This window comes from Lissotriton helveticus, chromosome 6 (assembly GCF_964261635.1).
Source record: "Lissotriton helveticus chromosome 6, aLisHel1.1, whole genome shotgun sequence".
NCBI classification, from domain to species: domain Eukaryota; kingdom Metazoa; phylum Chordata; class Amphibia; order Caudata; family Salamandridae; genus Lissotriton; species Lissotriton helveticus.
The window spans coordinates 1428471632-1428496379 of NC_136067.1; the positions used below are offsets into that span (position 1 = coordinate 1428471632).

Consider the following 24748-nt stretch of genomic DNA (forward strand, 5'->3'; position numbering starts at 1 on the left):
CGGGGACCCCACCTTCCGGGCCAGCTCACAAGCAATGTCCTGGGGAACCCACCGCTGAGACATAGGGGTTGACCAGCCCACACCAGCATGGGCAGGAAACCTGTGTTTGCTCCCGCTTGGAGGGGCGGGGCATTTTCAAAACTCCTACCAAGCGGGAGCAAACACGAAGCCTGACCCAAGTTGTCTGGAGCTCTGAAAATGCTTCCACCCGCTGTGTGCAGATTTATGATCAGTTTTCCTGCCCGCACTGAAGCACACAGGGAAATAGATCAAAATATTGTTCCTGCTTGGAGGGAGCAGCATTAGCAGCTGCTCCCTGTGGACAGGAGCAATGCTGGTTCTCACTACATACAGAGAGCTGGCTGGGGCCACGGGGGCCTTGTGGCTCCCCCTGCAGCCCCCAATAAGTATATAGTGTGTGCCCTGGGTGGGCACCAGGCCACCCACCTTTAAAAAATGTGTGCCCTGGGGATGAGGCTGATAGCGACTGGGTACGTGCAGCCCCAGCTCCCATTAAGTTTTAGAAACAGCCTTGGGGGATGGGGTAGAAACAGCCCAGGGCGATGGGGGTATTCAGGTCCTAAAAATGCTCAGGGAAGGGAGCCGTGAGGCTCCCCTCACCTTTATGTAAATGAATGGCCCTGGGGGATGGGGTCCACAGGGCCTAACAAGACTCAGGGGGGCACATGCCCCCCCTCCCCTTTATGTAAAGGAGTGACCCTGAGGGATGGGTCCCTAGGGCCTAACACAGCTCAAGGAGGGTGGCAACTTGACCCCCTCCCCTTTATTTTTAGAATGGTCCTAGGGGATGGGGTCCTCAGAGCCTAACAAGGATTGGGGAGAGGAGTTCTCCTAATGGCTAGGGCGGTCGACCTCGACTCTGGGAAACGGGGCTCGAGTTTTGGCAATGACGCGGAACTTCCTGTGATTCCAGGCAAGTTACTTAATCTCCCCGTACCTAACAAAAATGAACGTGTCCTCATGTAATGCAACTGGTGCTATGTAAAGCGCTCTGATACCCGATTCGGGTCAGGTTCACGCTATATAAAACGCTGTAAAAAAAAAGGATTGGCGAGTGGGGACGCGTGGGCTCCCTCCCCTTTATTGAAATTAGTGGCTTTGGGGAATGGGTTCCCTAGGGCCTAATAAGGCTCAAGGAGGGGAACAGTATGGCCCCTTCCCCTTTATTTTTAGTAATGGCCCTGAGGTAGGAGGGCTCAGGGAGAGGGGCCACACAGCCTGTGTGCCCTTTTTAATATAGATGGCCTTGGGGAATGGGGTCCCCAGGGCCATAATAGGTTTGGGCAGGTGGGCCACTCGGCCCCCTCTCCCCTTTAAGAAAAAGGCCATGGGTGATAGAGTCCACGGGACCAGGCCATGGCCGAAGGCCATACACAACTTGGGTATGGTTGCATGCGGTCAATCCCTCCTGTGCATGACTGAAAGCCCTGCGCAGTGTGGGGTTGGCTGCATTCATGGGGGTTGGCTGCCTTTACAAGGATTGAACGCAGGGTTGGTTTTACATATGGTAATTAAATATTACTTTACATTTAAAAAACCTTGAATTCACTGAAAAATTCAAAGGTTAAAGTAACTTTATAGTTATTTGTGATAAAAAGACATGTGTTGTTTAAAAGAAAACCTTAGAAATTCTCTGAAAAGTAATGTTATTGTTAGGTGAATTTATCAGTGACAACATTAACGTTTCGAACTAAATTAAAACACAGAAATTCACCAGTTATAGTCAGCAGAGCTATCTATAACTTGTGCCTCCACCATGCACTGCTTATGACCTGACATATGGCAACACTCATGACATGTTCTATCATATCATTTATGACATCACTGATGTGGATTTGTATTACGATGCCCATCCCTAACCCCGGCTTAAATTTGCCTTAACTGCAGTCATTTTCAGTTACTAGTCTCCATTTTAACACCAAGCTCTAGGTCCCTCACATATTTACTACAAAGTAGAACAATTATGTATTTGAAGATCTCCACCAATGTGGAAGAGATTGCCACAAAGAAAAGAAAAGAGAGGCAATGGGGAGGTCTCCGGCCATGGGATTGGAAACTGCATTCTGTAGTACTTCTGTGGTACTACTTTATGCACTATAAAATGCACTTTGTGAATCAGGTCTCAAATGCATGAAGCTCTTCTCTGGTTTCTGTATTACATCCATTTGGAAGAGCTAGCTGAAGAAAGAGAGGATGCAAAATTGTCTGGTGTCAGCCATAATCTCTTTCAATAAAATGTTCGGAATCCTTTTTGACTGCTCAGATTACAAATAATGCACCGATGACTGATATAATGGTGGGAGCAAAGGAATACATACATATATTTGCTGATGAGCCTCACATGACAAGCCTTAAGAAGAACTGACGATGACTAAAACAAAGTAGCACTAAAAAGAAAGATATTTTACAGCCATGCAGGAGGCACATTACATTTGTTTTGCCCTCATAGTATTACATTTCAGTCACTTAGGGGCATATTATCAAGGGATTTATCTCCGCTTTTTTTTCTTTAAAAGCCAAGAAAGCAGAGATAAAATGATCTCCCTATCAGCAACAGGGTGCTAACACGCAAATTCGCATGTTAGCACCCTTTTTCTTTACGCTTCCCCTTGCATCTCTAATGAGACGCAAAGGTGGCGTTCCAGAGAAAAATAATAGGAGAAATGTTGTTCAGCAACATTTCTCCTATTATCAAGGATTTCGCTAACCCTGTTAGTGATAAAAAAAGCAGCGCTAACCGCGGTTAGCGCTGCTTTTTTTACACCTGGTATTTTCCTGACTTAGCCATGATATCCTATGGAAGGTGGATAGCATGGCTAAGTTTGTGAGCCCCTATCATCAAGCTAACGCCAAACTTCGAGAGATTATTGTTGGTTTTCCAGCGATAATCTCTCATTTGGCAGTTAGCGCGAGGATTTTTATAACTTCTGAGATAAACCTTGCTAATAGCAAGTTATCTCTGCGATAATTTCCGGCGATGCTTAGCGTTAAAAAATTTGTTGCTAAGCCTCGTTAGCGATAAATATCACTAATCGTTGGTAATATGCCCCTAAGAGTTCTGTAATGTCGAGATCGAGTCAAAGAATTATTTTCTTTGTTTGCTTTTTTGTCCTTTTAATCATTCGAGCAAGATGTACTTATTCAAACCAGCCATGAAACATACCCAGCTAGCTTTCACGTTTTCTTGAACACCATGCACCAATCAAAAGTGAATCTATTGCTTTACATGCATACACCTACCTCTTCCAGGCACTCCATCGTGCAGTGACCTTCAGAGAGGAAAGAAGGCATGCCTGGCGGGATCATATGATGGAGGCTAACCCACACACCAGTCTCTATGACCCCAGCGTCGTGTTTTCTCAAATGTGAGGTGTAAAACAATCGAAGTCCAGAGCTGTCAGTCAATCCTGTGAATAGAGAACACCATGACGTGCACTGATGTAAAACATACAGGATGCCAATAAAACCCAACCGGAAGGAGCTCATTAGACCAGTTTACACATTTGATGGGAGAGAGAGACAGAGACCACACTGTGATGTAGCTGGGACAGCGGCTCTCTTTTCTGAAGCAGATTCATATCACATATACTGAAGTGAGGATCCCTGTGAGACAACAATATCAAACAGCCCAGTACATTTTGGTGGTGACCCACCTATCTCCTGAAGCCAAACCCCTGCTCTGACAGGTGCAATTAATTTGTGTGGCACAATGACGCATCACATTATCACTACCACTGTTAGATGGGACTGCTGTCACTAAGCATGGACCATGCAGCAATTATTTCATGTCAAACACTCTGGAGCATATTTACAAACCCCTTGCGCTGCCAGTGCATCACTTTTTGTGACGCACCAGTGGCGCAACGTGCTGCCCCATATTTACAAGGACATGTAAAGATACCCTGCATGGCTTTTCGTGTCCTTATAAATATGGCCCCTACTCACGAACACTTTGAGTGAAAGGGGCGTGCATGGGTGTTGCTGTGGGTGTTTCCAAGCAAAACCAATTTATTCTGCTGCATTTCCAGATTTAAGAGAAATCGTAAACCTGGAAATGCGTCATAATGTTATGCCACTCCAGGGGAGGCGTAGCGAGGTGCAACAAGGATAAATGTTCACATTTCTCCTTGTTTTTTCCTCTTTCTATGCGTGCTGCATTCTATAGCACACATAGGAAGAGGAAAACACCGCTGGTAGTGGTTCTTGTGCAGGAAGGTGTTCCTTCCTGCACAAAAATATCTCCCTGCAATGCAGGCATCCATGCACCATGGAGCAAAGGTGCTACGTTGGTGCATGGTATACAACTGAGCGCCAGCACAGGGGAAATCACAGGGATGCATCATATTTTTGTAAATATGACGCATCCCTGTGCTTTGAAATTGCTGCAGCGCAGCATAAGGGCTTCCACTTTCTTGTAAATAAGGCACTCAGTCTCCCCTAGGTATGTGTTCACATATTGATAACATCTACAATAGTGGTTTCTTGATTCCTCCTTTCTCAGAATCTTCTTACAGCAGTGCCCATAGCTGTGGTTTCCATTCCCTTATAAAACAAAAACAAATATGGATCCACTTGATGCTAATGAATTACAGTTTAATCTCTAACCTTTCTTAACCAACCAGGGCACTAGTAAAACAACTGCAGGTATAAGTTGAGCCCACTGACAATGTCTACCTTTTGTAAGAGTGGTTCCGGTCTCAGTGAGGTGCTGAGTTAGTTCTCGCAGCAATAAGGCATGGCTACCATATACTGGGTGATAAAGACATTGTATCAGGGCTCTGGTACTTTTGCCTCCATCAGCCCCTTTCTAGAAGGTCCACAGTAACATGGTAGTGTCTACAAGTGGGTACATTAAGGTCCATTAAGGTCAGACAAATGGCATAGAGCAGAAATTATCTTTTTGTTGTTGTGCACATTCAGAATGTCGCTCTACGGAATCGTCATTGAGATCCTATTCAATAGCACGACATAGTGTCCGAAGTTTTGGCCTATCTCCACTCTCTTACTACTAGAGTTGATTTACCCTCCTTGGCGGTTAATTTTTGTTTCTTTAAATTTTAAATCTTTTCACCCAGATTGTTCTGGAAACAGTTGCTTATCCTCAGTTGCCCAGCTCCATTAAAAATGTCCTATTGTCTTTAGATAGACTAATGGGTCTAACCATTCTCCAATTACAATGTAACAATGGTCAAGATTCTGGTCATGGGTAGGTTTGGGACAAGTATTCAAACTCTATGGTCAGCATTCGTAGAGACCTGCCCTGAAGCAGCCCAAGTAGTCAAGAACCCCACTGTGTTACCACTATCACTATGCCAATCAGTCAGAGGAACAGGGCATAGGCATGTGCAGCATATATATGGGCGCGTACAGACTGACTACACATGGCTGTGAAGAACAGGTAATCACCATGCCATCTTACCAATGAGTGCCTGACTTCCTGTTAATAAGAAATAGAGCCAAGTCAGAGAGTTCCAAAGCTTTAACATTACAGTGGCAAGTTCACCAGCATTCGCAGCTAATATCATAGCTGCTCTTGTACTTGACTGCACATCATGGAATTCATTATCACAGTGAAACCACTCACTTTAGGCTATAATCGAGTAAATTGAGGCCTGAAATGTGGAATATTCAATAGTGGAAAATTCATCACGTATGATGCTAATTATTCTTTATTCAATTTAGTTTCCTTGCTTTTGGCTCAGAGTGTCTAAATTCTCCATTCACGGTTCATATGTTTTATAATTGACTTTTAACCAGACTTTAAGAGTATGTTTTTCTAGGGGCAAGATTAGATGGATTGAGCCTGGTTGCCCTCTTGCATTTATATGTGTACAAATGAGCTGGAGTTGCCCTTTGCATTCTAATATTTGCAGTGTCCTATGTGTCCATGCTAATTAGCAAACGCATATTGTGTGTAATCTATACTGAATAAGTGCAATGTACTCCCTATAGGGCCAGCAAGATATCTTTTCAAACTCTTGAGTATTTTGAGATCAGCAGTATTTCTCCACAACTTTGGTGTTCTAACCAGTGAATCCAACTGCTCTTGAATTGGGAGAGTAATTACCTATTTTCCGAGTACTCCCTGAGGATCCCATTCGTAATCCTTGGTATCTCCACCCCCTCCAGAGTTATCAATGCCTATAGTATTGGTAACTCTGGGGATGGAGTTAAAGGGGTGGTATTGGGGACGTCATAATGGGCCCTCCGGGTACAAGACCTACAGTAAATCACTGTGGCAGACAAATACTATGTTTATGCCGAACTACATTTTAACAAAGTGTACCTTTGTTCCTTTCTTGTCCAAATAATCACATTCTTTCAGTAAGATGTGGGCAAAATATATCTATGCTATTAAACAAAGTCAAATGGTAGCTCAGAACATAATATCGTCAAAAAGTGCAAAGAAGGAGAGCTGCATGAATCATTTTCTGCAGCTGCCCATTATTTGGGCAACAGAGGTGGCAAGCACATTACCATGACAAAAATACTTATAAGTCTTTCATCTTTTTTTAAAAGGACAGATTTCAGTTTTCAAGACCAGAAATTAAGTTTCTCTCTCATTTTATTTCATTGGCTTCAATGTCCGTGGGTTACGAATACAATTATACAAAGTTTCTGTAAATGCACTTACCTTCTTGAAATGTTGGATTATCGTAATGCACTTCCATAAGGACATACTTTGGGTCTGTTGATGAACCAATGGACAGACCAACATGAGGAGGATATGTAAAACCCTGGCAATGAGATATACAATTGTGCTTTAAAGATGTATTGCTGCATTCAAGTTTGAGTTATTTTGTTCAACAAGAATAATAACGTTGCTCAATTAATGCCACCTACAGTGTGTGAGTATAAAAAAATTAGTTTTTTAATATTTCGTTCTGAAGTTATTTATATTTGAAAATAATAGAAGAGAAAACTTCTATATGGTGAGAACAGAAGGATTTGAATGTGAAGCCTCCATGATGGCATGAAAGCACTGCAGGATTTCTTCATTTTCCTCTAATTTTACCTCTCAAAATTGGATCCCTTATTTTTCACAGTACTGTCTTGATTTTGCAGAAACTGATGAATATCTATGCATTATCGGAGACATATTTATAACAGTCTAACATTCACACATTGACTTTCATTCCCTAAAAAAGGAACTCATGTATATAAAACAATCAAAATCCAATTATTACATTTTAAAATCCAGGGAATGAGCATTGAAGTAAAAAGAAGAAAATACTTGTTAAAAACAGCTCTTACTCTGCACATGTTGTCTGAACATTAGGGGGCATATTATCAAGGGGGTTTAAAGCCAAGAAAGCGGAGATAAAATTATCTCCCTATTACCTAGCTGTCGCTAACACCAGTTAGCGACAGCTAGTAGGAGATAGCGACCATCTAATGACATGCAAAGTGGGTGTGCCAAGATGTTAGCGACTGGAAACAGTCGCTAACATCGCTATCTCCTATTACCAACCTTTGGAGATATTCGCGCTAAGCGCGAATATCTCCAAAAGCTAACACCTGCCCCTGAGCAGTTCTTAGCCATGTTATCCAATGGTAGGTGGATGACATGGCTAAGAGCATTAGCTCGGTATTGCATGAATATCGCTGACTTTTCAGCGATATTCATGCATTTCGGCCGATTTTTATCGCTTAGGAGATAAACCTTGATAATAGCAAGGATCCTAAGCCATAAAAATCGCCGCAGCTCGGCGATAAAAATATTGCTGCTAAGCCAACATAGCGATAATTATCGCTAGTTGTTGGTAATATGCCCCTAGGTTTCTTGCTCCAATCCTGTATGAGAATTGTTTTCACTTTCTTTGTTTTGTCTTGCTTTGTTTTTGAAAACCTAATAAAAACCTTTTGAACTAAAAACAGCTCTTACAGTTTTCATGGTTTCTAGCCAAAAGAATGATTTTATATCAAGGAAGCAATAACTCAAATCTCTAGGTGTGGATGGTGCCAATCATCAAATGTTCAAAAGTACTCATTATGAGTCTGGCTAAATTGAATTAATTACCTCATGGAATTCTGTTCTACCTGTTTTGAAGTAGGTTGGTTGTTCCACACACCCAGTTTTTTTAGATATGGGAAACCCATTTCTAATTTTACCAAGCAGTAATTCCTCAAGGTAAACCTGCACGAGACTTTGGTTCAGCAGCAAGCACACCTCTTTTCCTGTTATTTGTTTCTTCTTCATATGGTGCATACAATGCTCCCTGCTGGAAAACAGTCAAACTTTCAGACCTGTACTCCCCCAACCCCCTCGCACACACCCCATCCCACCAAGAGGTCCCTGCGTACATTTACCACCTGCCCAGAGCAGGTATTACATTTACAATATTAAAACCCATTGAATTGGAAAGTCCTGTTTGTTTGACGACCTGAGTAATCAGTCCACAGAGTAATTCCTTATTCCACGGGGATTAACCTGTAACTGCACAGTACTGGGGTGAATTTTCAGCATCTAATGGTAAAATTGCATATACTCATTCCATGGCCTCAATACTGTGAAACTCGGAATGAGGGTCAAAGCACAATTGTCAATGAGATGCTTGAAAACTTCCCCTAAAGACAACAAATTCGACCTTCTGTAGTGTCCATCGGGAGGATTGTTCAATTTAGTATCAGCAATGATAGCGAGGGGTGTAAACAACCGCGGCCCACACAGGTAAGAGTGGTGGGGTGGTGGCTCTTTCGCCAGACTATGACGTGGGAAAAATAATTATTTATTTAATTTCCCTCATGGTTTGTCGAACCCTCCCCCAACCCGTCCCCACCGCTCATAGCTGCACAGGCCACTCCTGGGTGTAAATCAACTCCCCTCAATATGTAGCTGGTTACAGATATGCAAAGTAGATCTCTATCATGATTCAGCCAAGATATAATATCTTATTGTTGTGAGTGTTTAAGTGCATGGAGGGGGGAGATCTTATAATGAGTTTGAAGTGAATTGCCGTTTAGACAATATACTAAATTGTATGTATGTTAATTGCACTGAGATAATGTTGACAAGTGCCGAATTCAATGCAAGAATTGATCGAAATAATATCCTGTATAACTAACAACACTATGCCTATAATATCACAAAAGCAGTATATCCAGTCACTAGTTGCTTGAAGTTAGATATGCTTTGGTTAAAGGTGATGCAAATTCTAGGAGTTATGTGTATAAATGGGCTTTTTCCAGCAGATGCACAATCAACCCAAACCTTCCAGATAGCAGCACAAAAGTGTCTTATTGATTATATTATATATATGTGTGCCGATATGGTATTTTTCTATTTAGTTGCCGAATTTCGAGTACTTATAGTAGATGGAAGTGATCAACGCCTCCTGGAATCCTATTTTCAGCAGAGCTCCGCTGGTAAAAAGGACAAGATCCTGATAGCAGATGTTAGTTGCCCAAGAAAGTTAACTATTAGAATAAAGGAAAGAGATCTGGAACTGCTTGGAAAACTTCAAGTACAGAGTAAAGTGGAAGAGCAGAAATTAAAGAAATCAGAGGTAGTGAATTCTTATAATGGGTTACCTACAGAAGTTATCAAATGTATACAAACTGAACTGAGGAAGATCTCTAATATGACCATGAAAGAATTCAAAAGGCAATTAATTAAAAAAAATGTGGTTGACTTGTAACGTCATAAACTATAGGGTGAGTTAAGGATGCTTGAGAGGCTAGGTAAATTGAGTTTAGGAAGAACATGTGGACAGGGAATTACATGGATTATGGATAGGTTATAAATGCATGAAGAGCGAAAAAAAGGGTTTATTATAACCTAAAATCGGAAAACACCGCCATGAAATTGATTTCATGGAATTGAAAGAAGCATGGATAAATCAACCAGAAGACACCTACGCAAATGGCTATACAGCATTTTCATGAGGTACCCATGAAGTGGATAAGGAGCTCTTTCAAAGTATCACCGATAAATCCATCATGGTTGTTACAAAGGGCCTCTGTCCAACAAGAACGGCAGCACTGGATACTTTCGCAGCAATAGCAATAAAGGTAAATATTGGTTGGGGGGGTGAGAGCTGTCATGCCTCGAGGTCCGCAAACGGGCGGTCCCTTTAAGAAACCCCTTCATAAGCTGTTAGAGCCCTGGGAGCGACGCTTTACGTCCTTGCGTCAAGCCCCCGTTACAGCGTTTCCTGTCCTGGTTTCCTGTTGCCTGATTTCCGGATTTCCTTAGTGGAGGATCAAGCTCTCCTCCGTTCCTCTGCGTTTGAGGTTATCTTCTTGTTCCTGCTATAGTTCCAAGCTCTGGAACTAGTTCTTGAGCCCCGTTTGTTTATAGACTGCTCCGCCCGACGGCCGGGTTTGACTCCGCCGTCCGGCCGGGCAGAGTGTCAGTGTTCCCCTTGGTTTGCTGCTCCGCCCGTCGGCCGGGCTTGTGCTCCGTCGTCTGGCCGGGCAATCACTGACCTCTCCTCCTTTTTCCTTGGCTCCGCCCGACGGCCGGGTTTGTTACTCCGTCGTCTGGCCGGGCTGTTTCTCCCCCGTCATTTCCCTATTCACTGCTCCGCAATTCAGCCGGGCTTTTCCCCCGCTGACCAGCAGGGGACCCTTTAGGTATTTAGCCGTGTTTGTGTCCTTCCCTCACCCGGCGGCCGGGCTTAGTCTCCGCCATCCGGTGATTCCCTTACCCGCAGTTTGTTTCCTTCTTGGTACTTATCATCTTCCCTCACTTCCTGCATTCCTGGCCATACTTGCTGTGTGTGGGTTCTGCACTTGCGTGGACTCGTGAATGATTCATCTACACTACTCCCAGAATCACGGTAACAGCGCAGTGCGCTATTTCTATGTTATTCTCTATGAAGTCATACTTGTATTAATGTATGTTTGTTTTACATCTCAGCCAGTTAATTCTACGTGAATGTTACCGTCTGGTTCGGGTGGGCTCTACTGCAATACAGATGTTGGTTTAAGAGTCTTCTACATATGACCAAGTAAGACTACTATAATCCTGAACAGTGTAGACAAGTGCACAGTATTCCTCGAGTACTCATTATTGTGTTTCTTGTTTGTTCCTCCACCTTAGCTCAACCTAACTCCTGTCCCCCATACACAGTTATATGCCTGCAAAGTTTATTTACTCTTGGTATGTAGTACACATAACCTATAGATGTGCCTACTGTTCTTTTGTGCATGTTTCTGAGGGTTAGTAATTCCTGTTTTGGTTTTAGCCCCTACAACCATCAGAGGTCCAGGCCAGGTGCATGTACAACCACACAGAAGTCGTCATACCAAGAAGAATATTTTTTCCCCGCCTTTCCTTGTTTTGTCTCCCTGTTTTCCCCTGGCGAGCCTCTCGGTACTCTAGTGCTTGATAGAGTCGGAAGGCCGTAGGGGAAGGCTGTGGAATATTCATCGGATCCTTGGCGCTCCTGTGGAACCTGCCTGAGAACCATTACAGAACGTAAAGCCCACGTGGTTTGTTCTGCCCGAGCGTCATGGATCTCGATGCAGTATCCCTGGCTGATGTTGCTAGTATGTTGGGGAATTTACAGGTAGAGACCCAAGCATTGATAACTAGAATGGATGTATTACAGCGACAACAGTCGAGTGGAGCTACCGGGGGAAACCCGTCGGTGGTTCAAGTAACCACACCCCCTTCTCTACCTTTAGCACCACCTGAAAGGTATTCTGGAGACGGGGCACGATGTGCCGCCTTCCTTAGTCAGTGTCAGCTACATTTCTCCTGTAAGGCTGCATGTTTTCCGTCTGACCAGGCTAAGGTAGCTTTCGTAATTTCCTACCTTAGTGGGGGTGCTGCAGATTGGGCCATACCATTAGTTGACAGGGATGATCCGTTGCTACACAGTTACCCCGCTTTTAGGAGGGAGTTTCGTAAACTTTTTGATAGACATGTATACACCCAGTCTGCGGATACAGAATTATTAGCATTGAAACAGGGCAATCAAGATCTCGTGTCCTACATTACTTCTTTTCGTAGACTTGTAGTCGAATCCCACTGGCCAGAGGAGAAACGTGGTACCATGTTTTACAAAGGTCTCAGAGATGACTTGAAGGATGCTTTATCACAAATCGTAGATCTGCCTACATCATGTAACGAGCTCATTGATTTAGTGGTAAAGATAGATCACAGACAACAAGAAAGAAAGAAAGAGAAGGGTAAACCTGAAGCAAGGTATCTGCCTTTACGTGAAAAGAAGGTCACTGTAGAGAAATCCACTGACGAGAGTGAGCCCATGCAGATAGGCATAGTGAGGGGACCTCTCACACAAGAGGAAAGGCACAGAAGACGAACACTCAGACTGTGTCTGTATTGTGGGAAGGCAGGCCATTTTTTGAAGGATTGTCCTATAAAACCCGCACAGTCTAAGTTTTCGGGAAACTAGGAAGCCTGGAGTCCTGTGAGACAAGGACTCCAGGTAGGTTAGGATTAACCGTCTCTTCCACTGACTATAGAAACACCCCAACGAATCACATGTATGTGTCTGCCTTTTTGTCTAGCGGAGCGCATGGTTTACATGCGCTAGTAATGATTGATTCAGGGGCATCAGGAAATTATATGGACCAAGAATGGGCCAAAGAAAACATGTTACCTTGTACTCCAAAAACAATAGCCAGTCATGTCACCACCATTGACGGTAGTCCCCTTGTCTCAGGCCCTGTGACACATCATACCTCTGTATTACACATGACTATAGACCCCGAACATCACGAAGACATAAGTTTTGACCTTATTTGTTCTCCGCAATTTCCAGTACTCCTAGGCATACCCTGGCTCAGAGCCCAAAACCCTAACATCAATTGGGAAACCTCGACAATAACGTTTCCACCTAAACCAGGAGAACCAGTGGGAGGTACATTAGTTGACATGGGTTCCTTATGTAGCAGTAGTGATGAGAGCAAGACTAAACTACCCTCGTGTTACCAAGATCTGCACTCGGTCTTTGATGCTAAGGAAGCAGAGATCCTCCCGCCACACAGGGTGTATGACTGCCGCATAGACCTAGAGTCGGGAGCAAGAATCCCATGTAGCAGAGTATATGCTCTTACAGAAAAAGAGAATATATATTTACGCGATTACTTGGACGACATGCTTGCTAAAGGCTTTATAAGGTCTTCACGTTCCCCGGCCTCCTCTTCTCTATTTTTCATCCCTAAACGAGAAGGAGGTCTGCGGTGCTGTATTGACTACAGGAAGTTGAATACTGTCACGATCAAGAATCGTTATCCATTGCCTCTGATCAATTCCCTCCTTGACCGAATCCGCAATGCCAAGTTTTTTACCAAGCTGGACTTGCGTGGCGCATATCATCTTGTGAGAGTCAGGGAGGGAGACGAATGGAAAACCGCGTTCTGTACTAAATTCGGGCTATATGAGTATCTGGTGATGCCCTTTGGGCTCTGCAATGCTCCTGCAGCGTTTCAGTTTTTTATAAACGAGGTCCTGAAAGAAATGCTGGATCTATACGTCATTGCATATATTGACGATCTTCTGATTTTTTCTTCATCTTTGGGTGAACATGTACAGCATGTACGCAACGTGTTGGAACGTTTACTTGAGAATCGTTTGTATTGCAAACTTGAAAAGTGCAACTTCCATACACAAGAAGTCCCATTTTTGGGTTATATAGTGTCTCCTTGGGGTCTCAGCATGGATCCCGCGAAGGTGGAGGCAGTCTTGTCCTGGCCAGAGCCTCGTACAATAAAAGAGATCCAAAGTTTTTTGGGATTGGCCAATTTTTACAGAAGGTTTATTCATGGCTTCTCTACACTGGTAGCACCTATCACTGCTTTGTTGAAGAAAGGCATCCCTTTCGTTTGGTCCCTAGCGGCAGCAGAATCTTTTCGCCTGCTGAAGAAGGCCTTTACTAGCGCTCCTGTTTTGAGTCATCCGAACCCGGCCTTTCCCTTTGTGGTGGAGGTAGACGCCTCACTGGTGGCAGTGGGTGGAGTATTGTCCCAAATAGACACGGAGTCAGGCGAATGTCATCCGGTGGCCTATTATTCCCATAAGTTCACCCCTGCTGAATACAACTATGCAGTGGGAGACAAAGAATTACTGGCCATCAAGAAAGCATTCGAAGAATGGAGGCAGTATTTACTGGGTGCCAGATATCCCGTGGTGGTATATACGGACCATCGCAACCTACAATATATCAATTCCGCTAAGGCACTTTCTATGAGACAATTACGTTGGTCACAATTCTTTAGCGAATACAACTTTACAGTTCACTACAGACCAGGGAGAAAGAATGGAAAGGCCGATGCTCTGTCAAGATTAGGGTTTGAAGTTCCTACGGACGTAGTTGAACAACCGTACATCATCCCTAGGACTAGTATTGTAGGAGGGACTTCAGAGGAAGAAGATTTCATAGCACAGGTTCAGAGGAGCCAGGCTGCAGTAGACATGACAACGTTGGTGGGTTCCCAAGACATGATTTTGAAAGAGGGTTTAGTCTGGGTACAGGGGGGAGTGGTGATACCTTCTACTGACCTACAACAACAGGTTTTGAAGTGGTATCATTCACATCCAGTGGCAGGACACCCAGGTATAAAGAAGACCACCAAGGCAGTGAGGGAGAGGTTTTGGTGGCCTGGTATGCTTAAGGATATAGAGACCTATGTGAAGACATGTCACGTTTGTGCCCAAACTAAGGCTTCTCACCTTAACCCAGTTGGCCTGCTCATGCCGTTGGCTTCTCCTCCTAGCCCTTGGCATACGGTGTCACTTGACTTTATAGTGGATTTGCCTGTGACTAAGAGGAAGAACAACACACTACTGGTAGTGGTAGATTTATTTACGAAAATGGCCCATTTCGTACCTCTACAGGGCTTACCGACAGCAGCTAGCTTGGCTTCCATATTTCTACAACACATAACCAGACTCCATGGGGTCCCTTCCGTCTTAGTGTCCGACAGGGGTGCCCAATTTGTGTCACGTTTCTGGAAAAGTTTCTGTTCCATGCTCCAAATCGATGTCCGACTGTCCTCAAGTCACCATCCGCAGACAGACGGACAGACAGAAAGGGTCAATCAATGTTTTGAACAATACATACGTAATCAAGTATTACAGTCATTGAGTGATTGGGATGAGTTAGTATGGTTGGCCGAGATTTCATACAACAACAGCCCGCATTCTTCTATCAACACAACCCCTTTCTTTTGTTCTTATGGGTATCACCCTAAGCTATTGCCTTCAGTAGTCCATACTGATGGATCCAATCCGGCTGCCATTGACAGACTAGAGAAACTTCAACAGGTACACAAGAATACCATCGACTGTCTAGATATGGCGAAGGTGCGGTACACAGAAGGTGCTAACTTACACAGGAGATTAGAACCCATTTACACTCCAGGAGACAGAGTATGGCTTTCCACAAAACATATAACATTGAGGGGTCCACGCAAGTTCAACCCTAAATACATTGGCCCCTACAAAGTGCTGAAGATGATAAATCCGGTGGCCATGAAACTGGAACTTCCACCCTCTTTCAGGATTCACCCCGTGTTCCACGTTTCCCTGTTGAAACCGGTTGAACCAGGTACCAAACTGCCCCAAAGACCTGCTCCTGTGTACCTCCAAGATTCGGATGAATATGAAGTGGAGGAGATTCTGGATTCCCGTAGAAAAGGAAGGGGATTGCAGTATCTGGTGCACTGGAAGGGTTATGGAATAGAAGAGCGTACATGGGAACCTGACACTAATATCCATGCCCCACGTCTGATTCGTTTGTTTCACCAAGGTCATCCTGACAAACCCAAACCTGGAGAGGGGAGTTGTGGGGGGAGTGTGCTGTCATGCCTCGAGGTCCGCAAACGGGCGGTCCCTTTAAGAAACCCCTTCATAAGCTGTTAGAGCCCTGGGAGCGACGCTTTACGTCCTTGCGTCAAGCCCCCGTTACAGCGTTTCCTGTCCTGGTTTCCTGTTGCCTGATTTCCGGATTTCCTTAGTGGAGGATCAAGCTCTCCTCCGTTCCTCTGCGTTTGAGGTTATCTTCTTGTTCCTGCTATAGTTCCAAGCTCTGGAACTAGTTCTTGAGCCCCGTTTGTTTATAGACTGCTCCGCCCGACGGCCGGGTTTGACTCCGCCGTCCGGCCGGGCAGAGTGTCAGTGTTCCCCTTGGTTTGCTGCTCCGCCCGTCGGCCGGGCTTGTGCTCCGTCGTCTGGCCGGGCAATCACTGACCTCTCCTCCTTTTTCCTTGGCTCCGCCCGACGGCCGGGTTTGTTACTCCGTCGTCTGGCCGGGCTGTTTCTCCCCCGTCATTTCCCTATTCACTGCTCCGCAATTCAGCCGGGCTTTTCCCCCGCTGACCAGCAGGGGACCCTTTAGGTATTTAGCCGTGTTTGTGTCCTTCCCTCACCCGGCGGCCGGGCTTAGTCTCCGCCATCCGGTGATTCCCTTACCCGCAGTTTGTTTCCTTCTTGGTACTTATCATCTTCCCTCACTTCCTGCATTCCTGGCCATACTTGCTGTGTGTGGGTTCTGCACTTGCGTGGACTCGTGAATGATTCATCTACACTACTCCCAGAATCACGGTAACAGCGCAGTGCGCTATTTCTATGTTATTCTCTATGAAGTCATACTTGTATTAATGTATGTTTGTTTTACATCTCAGCCAGTTAATTCTACGTGAATGTTACCGTCTGGTTCGGGTGGGCTCTACTGCAATACAGATGTTGGTTTAAGAGTCTTCTACATATGACCAAGTAAGACTACTATAATCCTGAACAGTGTAGACAAGTGCACAGTATTCCTCGAGTACTCATTATTGTGTTTCTTGTTTGTTCCTCCACCTTAGCTCAACCTAACTCCTGTCCCCCATACACAGTTATATGCCTGCAAAGTTTATTTACTCTTGGTATGTAGTACACATAACCTATAGATGTGCCTACTGTTCTTTTGTGCATGTTTCTGAGGGTTAGTAATTCCTGTTTTGGTTTTAGCCCCTACAACCATCAGAGGTCCAGGCCAGGTGCATGTACAACCACACAGAAGTCGTCATACCAAGAAGAATATTTTTTCCCCGCCTTTCCTTGTTTTGTCTCCCTGTTTTCCCCTGGCGAGCCTCTCGGTACTCTAGTGCTTGATAGAGTCGGAAGGCCGTAGGGGAAGGCTGTGGAATATTCATCGGATCCTTGGCGCTCCTGTGGAACCTGCCTGAGAACCATTACAAGAGCCTTCAATGGCTATATATAAGAATAACTTTAACAGATGGGTTGCCTGAAAAATGGAAGGGTGCAATCTTTAAATCTATTCCTAAAAAGAACCATCCTCAGACCCAAATAATTATAGATTGATCAGCTTAGTGGATATGGGGGCAAAGGTTTGTGGAATTTAAGGAATGAGCTGATAAGACTGATTTGATCCCAATTGAACATGGAGGTGTTTAAGGAAGTGCACCTTACGATTGACCAATGTTGTAACCTGTGGTCCTTTGGCAGGAAGATAATTGATTGTAAGGGGAACTTATCTTGTTGCTTTGTATACTCCAGGGAGGCATTTGACTTAATAAATAGTGAGATTCTGTGGAACTATCTAGAAAAGGTTGGAATTTAAAAAAGGTGGTTAGAGATATTGAAGGAACCCTACACAGGGAAGAGTGGAATTGGATAAAGATGGTAGTCTTTCAGAAAAGATAGAGATAAGAAATGGGCTACAACAAGGTGGTTTGTTGGCATCACCACTGTTTGCACTTTACTTAAGGGATTTACCTATGGGTTTAGAGGGAACTGTTAGACCTGTCAGACAAAGATGGTTTTCCCTCAAACATTTTGTCTTCACTCCTCCTGTTTTGCTGAATTTGTTCTTTTTGGTCTTAGTACTCTGCACACTTTACCATTGCTAATCAGTGCTTAAAGTGCTTGTGCTCTCTCCTTCAAGCATGATGAAGTTGACTTTCACCTCCACTTCCAGCTCTCGCGGAGCTCGAGGTAACGACGGACAGAGCATGGCCTCATTGACTTGAGTTGGCACCGGGTGAGGTGAGGTCCAGTCCTCGTACCAGACGGATGTCGCACACATCTTGCTGATACGGAGGATCAGAGCGTTACATCAGAGGTTGTAGTAGTCCCAACCTGTATGTATACTGTTTATTCTTTAAATTCTTTATAGTTTTTCACAATTTTTTCACAGAAAGTGTTCTATGTAGTAGCAATAGATACTAACAAATAGGTCCTGAAGAAAGCCGTGGACAAGTTGTCCAATAGGCTGAAACATGTTAACTGTTTTTTAGAGCAGTGAATTTGAACTGCTTTAATTTTGCACAGTTTTTAACAAGGATTGCAATAGATACCGTAATAATATATTATTTCTTTCGTTTGCAAATTCATTATTAACTTCACCATATGATGGCACTGCACTTCTCATTCTCACATTTATCTTGGGATTTTTAGGGAGGGCCACATACCTCTCCTTGTTTCTTCCTGTTTCCTCTATATGACCCTTTTAGAGGATATAATCCACTTGTGTTCCCTATATGATCAAGAGGGCAAGTGGTTGGTTGGATGGAGACTCAAATGATGATAATGATCACATTGGTGAGTGATGGGAATCTAATCAAGAGTAAGGGTCTTCCCATTCTCTAATATTCTTTTCCTTTGATCGTCTTTTTCTCCTGTGGTGCTACTTTTGAGGTAATAGGAGTGTAGTTTCTCTCTCCTAATAAGTAGCTGGTTTAGCAGACCCCGGATTATTTGTTTGTTTTCACCAATTGATACATTTAATGTACTTGTATGTCCCTACTAAAGGGGTAATACAGGTACTCAAGGACTGCAATTTGGATGCTACTAGTGGGTCTGCAGTACTGATTGTGCCATCCACTTAAGAAACCTTTTGAAAATATGTCACAGGCCTCCTACCTCTGTGAGTAGTTTAAACTGCCATTTCGATCTGGAAAATAAATCGTTTGCCAGGCCTAAATCTTCAATTTAAAACATATAAATCACCCCTAGGGTAGGCCCTAAACAGCCAATAAGGAAGGGTACATTGTGTATAAAAAGTTATGCATGTGCTTTTAAGTTTTGGAAGTGAACACTCTCAATGTCATTTTTTACTATTGCAAGGCCTATCTCTTCCATACGATAGCATTGGGTCACACTATTACATTTAATACATGGTAACCTTTCAGTGGGAGCAGGCAGGAAAGTCATGTTTGGTGGCTGATAGATTGTAATTTAAACCTCTCTTTAATGTAATGCTAAAGTCATATTTTAAATCACAATTCTGAAAATGCCACTTTTAGAGAGTTGCTATTTCCATGTCCTAGGCATTTGGTGTCAATCTGTACTTATTTCCTTGGTCAAATTATTAGGTGTAGTTGAGAGTTGGCCTTTGTGTATTCCTCCCAGACAGTGTCATAATAGAGGGTTTGGGTGCTGGCAGGATGAGTAATCTCTGGAAGAATGGGGGGGCGAAGCTGTCCCCTACGACAAATGCACTTCAATGGAGCTGCCTCTACACACCCAAAGAAATTTATACTAGCCTATTGTGCCCCCCAGGAAGTCTCATGGCAAGGTAGGGTTGCAGGAAATTCCAGAAACTTCTTTAGGGGGAAACCCCCAAAGCTTCTCCCACTTCAAAGTGGGTCACCTATGGTTACAAAGCCCCAGAAAGCTCTGTCGCACAGCTTCCCTGGAACCAGCACTGGACAAAGCAAAACCTTGTTCCCCTATGCCGTGCAGACTGTGCACCAAGGACATAAGGTAGAATCCTCAGTGTGCCAGTCTTGGTCCTGTGCCTGGCCTACACTCCATTGTGAAAGGTCTAAACTTTTGACTTTGTCCCGTTCTTTAACAACCAGATAACCTAAGGCGGCACTTTGCACCTGCTGGCGCTACTTTGATCTAAAATCTTTAACTTTGCATATCTCCAGTTCTACTGATTGGACTTTTGCAAGTTTGGTCTGAAACAGTTTATTAAATTGTATTCTATTTTTCAAAATTGTGTGGGATTTATATGGTGTTGTCTTTTCACTTTATTGTTTTTTGAGTGCTGCACAAATACTTTACGTATTGCCTCTAAGTCAGGGGTCTCCAACCGGTCAATCGCGAGCTACCGGTAGCTCGCGAACAACCTACCAGTAACTCGCGGTCTGATGCTCACTGTCACTGTCATTATGTTATTTTCAGGCCTTTTTGACCTCTTGTCTGTTTGTGTCGTTCCTTCCGGTATTACACTGCTGCCATTGGCTATTAAGTTAGCTGGGGCTGGGAGAAGCGGGTGAAGTCAGCCTGTCGGAAGCAGGGTTAGATTTTCGACGCTCTAAGGGGACCTACAATGCACATTAAAATTCGGCCTTGGGGCTGGCTGCGTAATTCAAGCAAATGGAGACTCACTCAGCCCTGCAGTGGCCTCCTTGATACCACGTGGCCTGTCATAGCATGAGCATCACCGAGTTGTGCCCTCCCCCATGACCACGCAGGGTGTTTGGACACTGTCAAAACCAGCTTAAATTTGCCATTCCTGGTGCCAGCCACTGCTAGGCTCAAGTAACACCTTTTAACCATGTGGGCAGAGGAACTCATGCTCTCTGGTGCCACATGGACTAGGCATCAGAAGATGTGTGTTTTATTCCTGGGGGCCACCCCACCCGAAGCACTAGCAGACAATGAGTGCTGCCCAGTGAAAACAGGAGGAGCACTGACCTGAGCCCTCATGCGGGAGGTGGAGGGTGCATAAGGCACACTGCCGTCCAGATTGTAGAGATGGCCCTCTCCTGACGGGCCTGCATGTTGAAGAGTGTTGTCTAATCACGCTGTTCCCAGCAGCACTGAGCTGTCTTTAAGATGACTGCTGCCATTTAAAAGACACCTCTGCAGCCACGGTAGACCAGCATTGCAGGCAGCATGCAGTCCGTGCCCTCTGCTGAGTCGACGTTCCTGCATTGGATTGAAATCGATTCCCAATGCCACTTTAATGTGACAGTAAGACATTTCATCAGCTTGTGGTATTTTCTGTATTGCTTCTTTCTCTCTGTCACCTGCAAGGTTCTTTAAGTATATGATGATCTTCTTATCATCTGTTTTTTCTAGAGTATTGATTAAATCATCGAACTCCTCAATCCAGGCAGTCCATATGTCACCAATATTTAATTTTTTGGCAGTATGGAATGGAAGAGGCAGTTTCAGAAAGGTGGTGGCACCATATTTGACACTCGTTTCTGCACCCATTGAAGCCTCTCAAATCTTGAAAACATTTACTTTGAACAGATCACAATTATGTTCATCCTGCCTGAACGCCTCTGCTTTCCTTGGCGCACTGTTCTGCACTTGGCTATTGTTGCCTTCTGTGCCTCTCTGTACCTGCTTATCGCTGCCTTTAGCAATATTGTACTGTATGTATGCAGCTCTGTGTTGTATTGTGGTGCAGTACCTCTTCTTTCAGCCCTACCAGCAGGTTCCATTCTGACTATGACTGAACTTTACATAGGTCCTTTGCCTTCCTCGAAAGCCCTGTACTGGCCGGAGTGACACCTTGAATCCACATCTGGCAACTGTTGACTGCTTCGCGTCAACTGAGGGAAGTGTGGCATGCACAAGCTTTTTGCTGGACCGCGGCAAACTCTGAGGGGGAACACTCTTGTTACTTCAGGTTGCAGATTCTCTAACTTGTCGCCAGTTGTAGCGTCTTCCCCAGCCTGGTAGCATGCAAATGACTATGCCACACATGGATCTCTATAGTGCACGTCTTTATTTTTCACAGTGCAACCGTTAACTAACTGTACGCATTGCGTCATCAAGTCATACTCATATGATTACGTAATTTCCACAGAGTCAATCAGGGAACAGAAGGGTCCTACTCTACACATATACAATACACTACACAGAAGACCTTCTTAAACATTTCTACTGAGGGTGCACTTTATGTTATCTGATAGTATACTGTAGATGTAGTGCTGTTCAGGTGCATCCACGTAGTGAGAAGGATTTACCTGGCTTTCAGCTTTCATCAATATCTGCGTGCCACAGTACCATGCTGTATGTCAGTTGGTGATAATTGTAGTCCCACTTTTATGGCAGATTGGAACTCCTGAATAAATAATTAGATGAACAATGCATGTGTAATAATCTGCGGGTGAGAGACAGTCAGAAGCTGGTCTATATGAGGGAGTTTGCCCCTATGGAGCATTGGAAAACTTATTTAATTATGTGGCCTAAGGGGTAATGCTACTAACTCTGGAATTGGGGAACCAGGTTTGAGACCAACTGTCTGTTTAACATCCTGGGATTCTGGGCAAATCACTTAATCTTCCTGCGCAGAAAAAATATTAATCTGCCATTTTGTAATGTAATCTGGTGCTAAAAAAAAATTCAATGCGATTGGGCAGTTATTGTGCTATATAAAACTGCTAAAAAATATGGTGCAGAGATGCCCTCACTCAGTTAACAGCTTCCATTTGAAGAGCAGATAGTGTGATTGTGCTCTGCAACTTTGTTTAGAGTATGCCAGAGCTTGAACCTTGTACCCCAAGGCAGCCGCGGCCTGTGGATGGAGTTCGGTGGGGCAGGGAGGCGGTGCGGGGGAGGGGCCGGGTGGGGGGTGGTAAATAACGGAATATGGATATTAGCAGGTAAGTATACAATTTAATAAATAAAACGAATTTCATAGCGCGCGCTGCATCGCATTTTGCGATGCAGGGCGCGCTACGAAATTCGTTTTATTTATTGAATTGTTTACTTACCTGCAATTATCCATATTCCGTTGTTTACCATCCCCCGCCCCGCCTCCCTGCCCCACCGAAATCCATCCTCGGGTCGCGGATGCCCCAAGGGATGTAACCATATGGTTTTGCCATTTGAAGCGGTCCATACACAATGAAAAAGCAGACTGAAACAGCCTTTGAGGGCCGCAAGCAGGGCCCCTGTTCTCTGTGGACCCCTGCTCTCCGTGGGCCACTCCCAAGTGGCCCTGGGGAACATGTATTGCCCCACCACACATCCATGCACCGTATCCCAGGCACTACATGGTGCCTGACACATGATGCATGGATGTGCACAACATGCTTTTTTTTCTACTGCAGCTTGTGCTGTGGCCCTTTTAAGGGGCACAGCAAAGGCTTCAGCAGACAATTATACACTCTCTGATCATCTGCACAGCGGTCTCATCCTAATTCGCAAGATGGGACTGCCGACTCATTGTAGGGTGGTCTCCTGCCTGCTGTGATGGCGGTCGGGTGTCTGACCGACCGCCAACGCAATAAGGGCCTTAGTTTTTTTTCTGCAGATTACTTTCAATCATTTTTCTTGTCCTTTCGTTTACATGATTTTTATCTCTGTGAGACATTTGCCTGCGAAATTATACAAAGCTCACCAGTAGACATGTACTGAGACATTATATCTTTTGCCAATTTTGTCCTTGATTTTGTGATGTGTATATGAGTAGAGTGAGTTTTATTTTAATTTTACTTTAATATAGTGAATCCCAATACGAAGAAGGACATTTTTCACTCGTTATTAATATGGGGAATACGAATATATTTATGTGTGCTTAGTGAAGTCAGAGTACCTTCCAATATTTCAGTTATCAAAGCATCTCTGCACTATCCTGGTTATTCTGTTAGATGTATTCAACTAATCAGATTAATTTGCTTTTTCTCTCGGTGTTCAATTTGAGGCCCTACATAAATCTAATTGAATGTATGTCTGATTTCACACTTAGAAGAACAACGGTGCACATTAAGAGATTGTGTAAGGGTTTGTAAGGACAGTGCCATGGGTTCTAAAGGGACTGCAAGGGGTGGTGAATTCTGCCACAAGCAACTCCTAATTGACTTCCAAGCACATTGTCCCAGAACCCAAACTAAGCCCATAAAAACAGTAAGCATGTCCTGCTGCCACTTTGTCACAGAGAAGGCTAGACAGAATAATGCAGATAGGCATTTAAATATTTATGACAAAAAACAAAAATCCAGCATTCAGAGTGGGTCGCTGGCCAATCTTATTAACAGTGATAGATTCCATTTGGTGATCAAAACAAAACCAGATTTTTGTTTTTATTTTTATGTGTATAGAGTTTTTGTATTGAATGGATAGATGTGCAATTCATACATTTCCGAAGGATCCTTACTGTTTATTCGTTGACACAAGCAGAACATATTTTAATTTGCTACCAAAGGGCAGTAAGGTATTTTTGCGCAGTATCTGATGGTTTAGGTGTTACTCTAAGAATTATTTTGTAAACTGCTACTAAAGGAGTCGAGACAGTCACCACCCAATACTGCCAAATTGCAACTTGTGAAAATTGAAATAATAAAGTCTAAGTTTGGTAGGTCCCCCTGAGCAAAAAGGTGTATAACCCTTCGTATGTCGTTTCACAATACTTTCAGGAATTGATCAGTTCAATCAATAATAATTGTCCAAAGTAGAATATCCGTGAATTTTTATTCTTCTTCAATTCTTTTCTTCACATGAACTCGTGAATCAATATTCTTCACACAAGTGTATCTTGTTTTTTAGTTCTCAACACAACAGCCAACATGCATGTTTCGTCTTTGGCGCATCATCACCATAAAGACTTCCTCAGGGCTAATGCAAAAATCTGTATATCAGTAATTTCCTTTAGTATATTGAGGCGAGTAAGAACAGCTTACGCGTAACTCATAACGAAGTGTGTTTATAATTCCATCATCCGATTATCTTCACATGTCATAATATCATTTTCCTTAAGTGTTGCGTAGTGCCTCGCCCACGAAAACAAGTACAGATTTTTGCATTAGCCCTGAGGAAGTCTTTATGGTGATGATGCGCCAA

The 24748-nt window shown here is 43.9% G+C and overlaps 1 protein-coding gene across 1 annotated transcript in view; it reads right to left on the reverse strand.

The window, feature by feature from the left end:
• MOXD1 (monooxygenase DBH like 1) overlaps positions 1-24748 on the reverse strand; it is a 778557-nt gene that overhangs the window by 140801 nt on the left and 613008 nt on the right. Inside the window, exons 6-7 of the mRNA XM_078647020.1 lie at positions 6656-6758; positions 3262-3428 (exon numbers count right to left, since the gene is read on the reverse strand). Coding sequence (XP_078503146.1) covers positions 3262-3428; positions 6656-6758 — 270 coding nt within the window. The remainder of the gene's footprint in view (positions 1-3261; positions 3429-6655; positions 6759-24748) is intronic.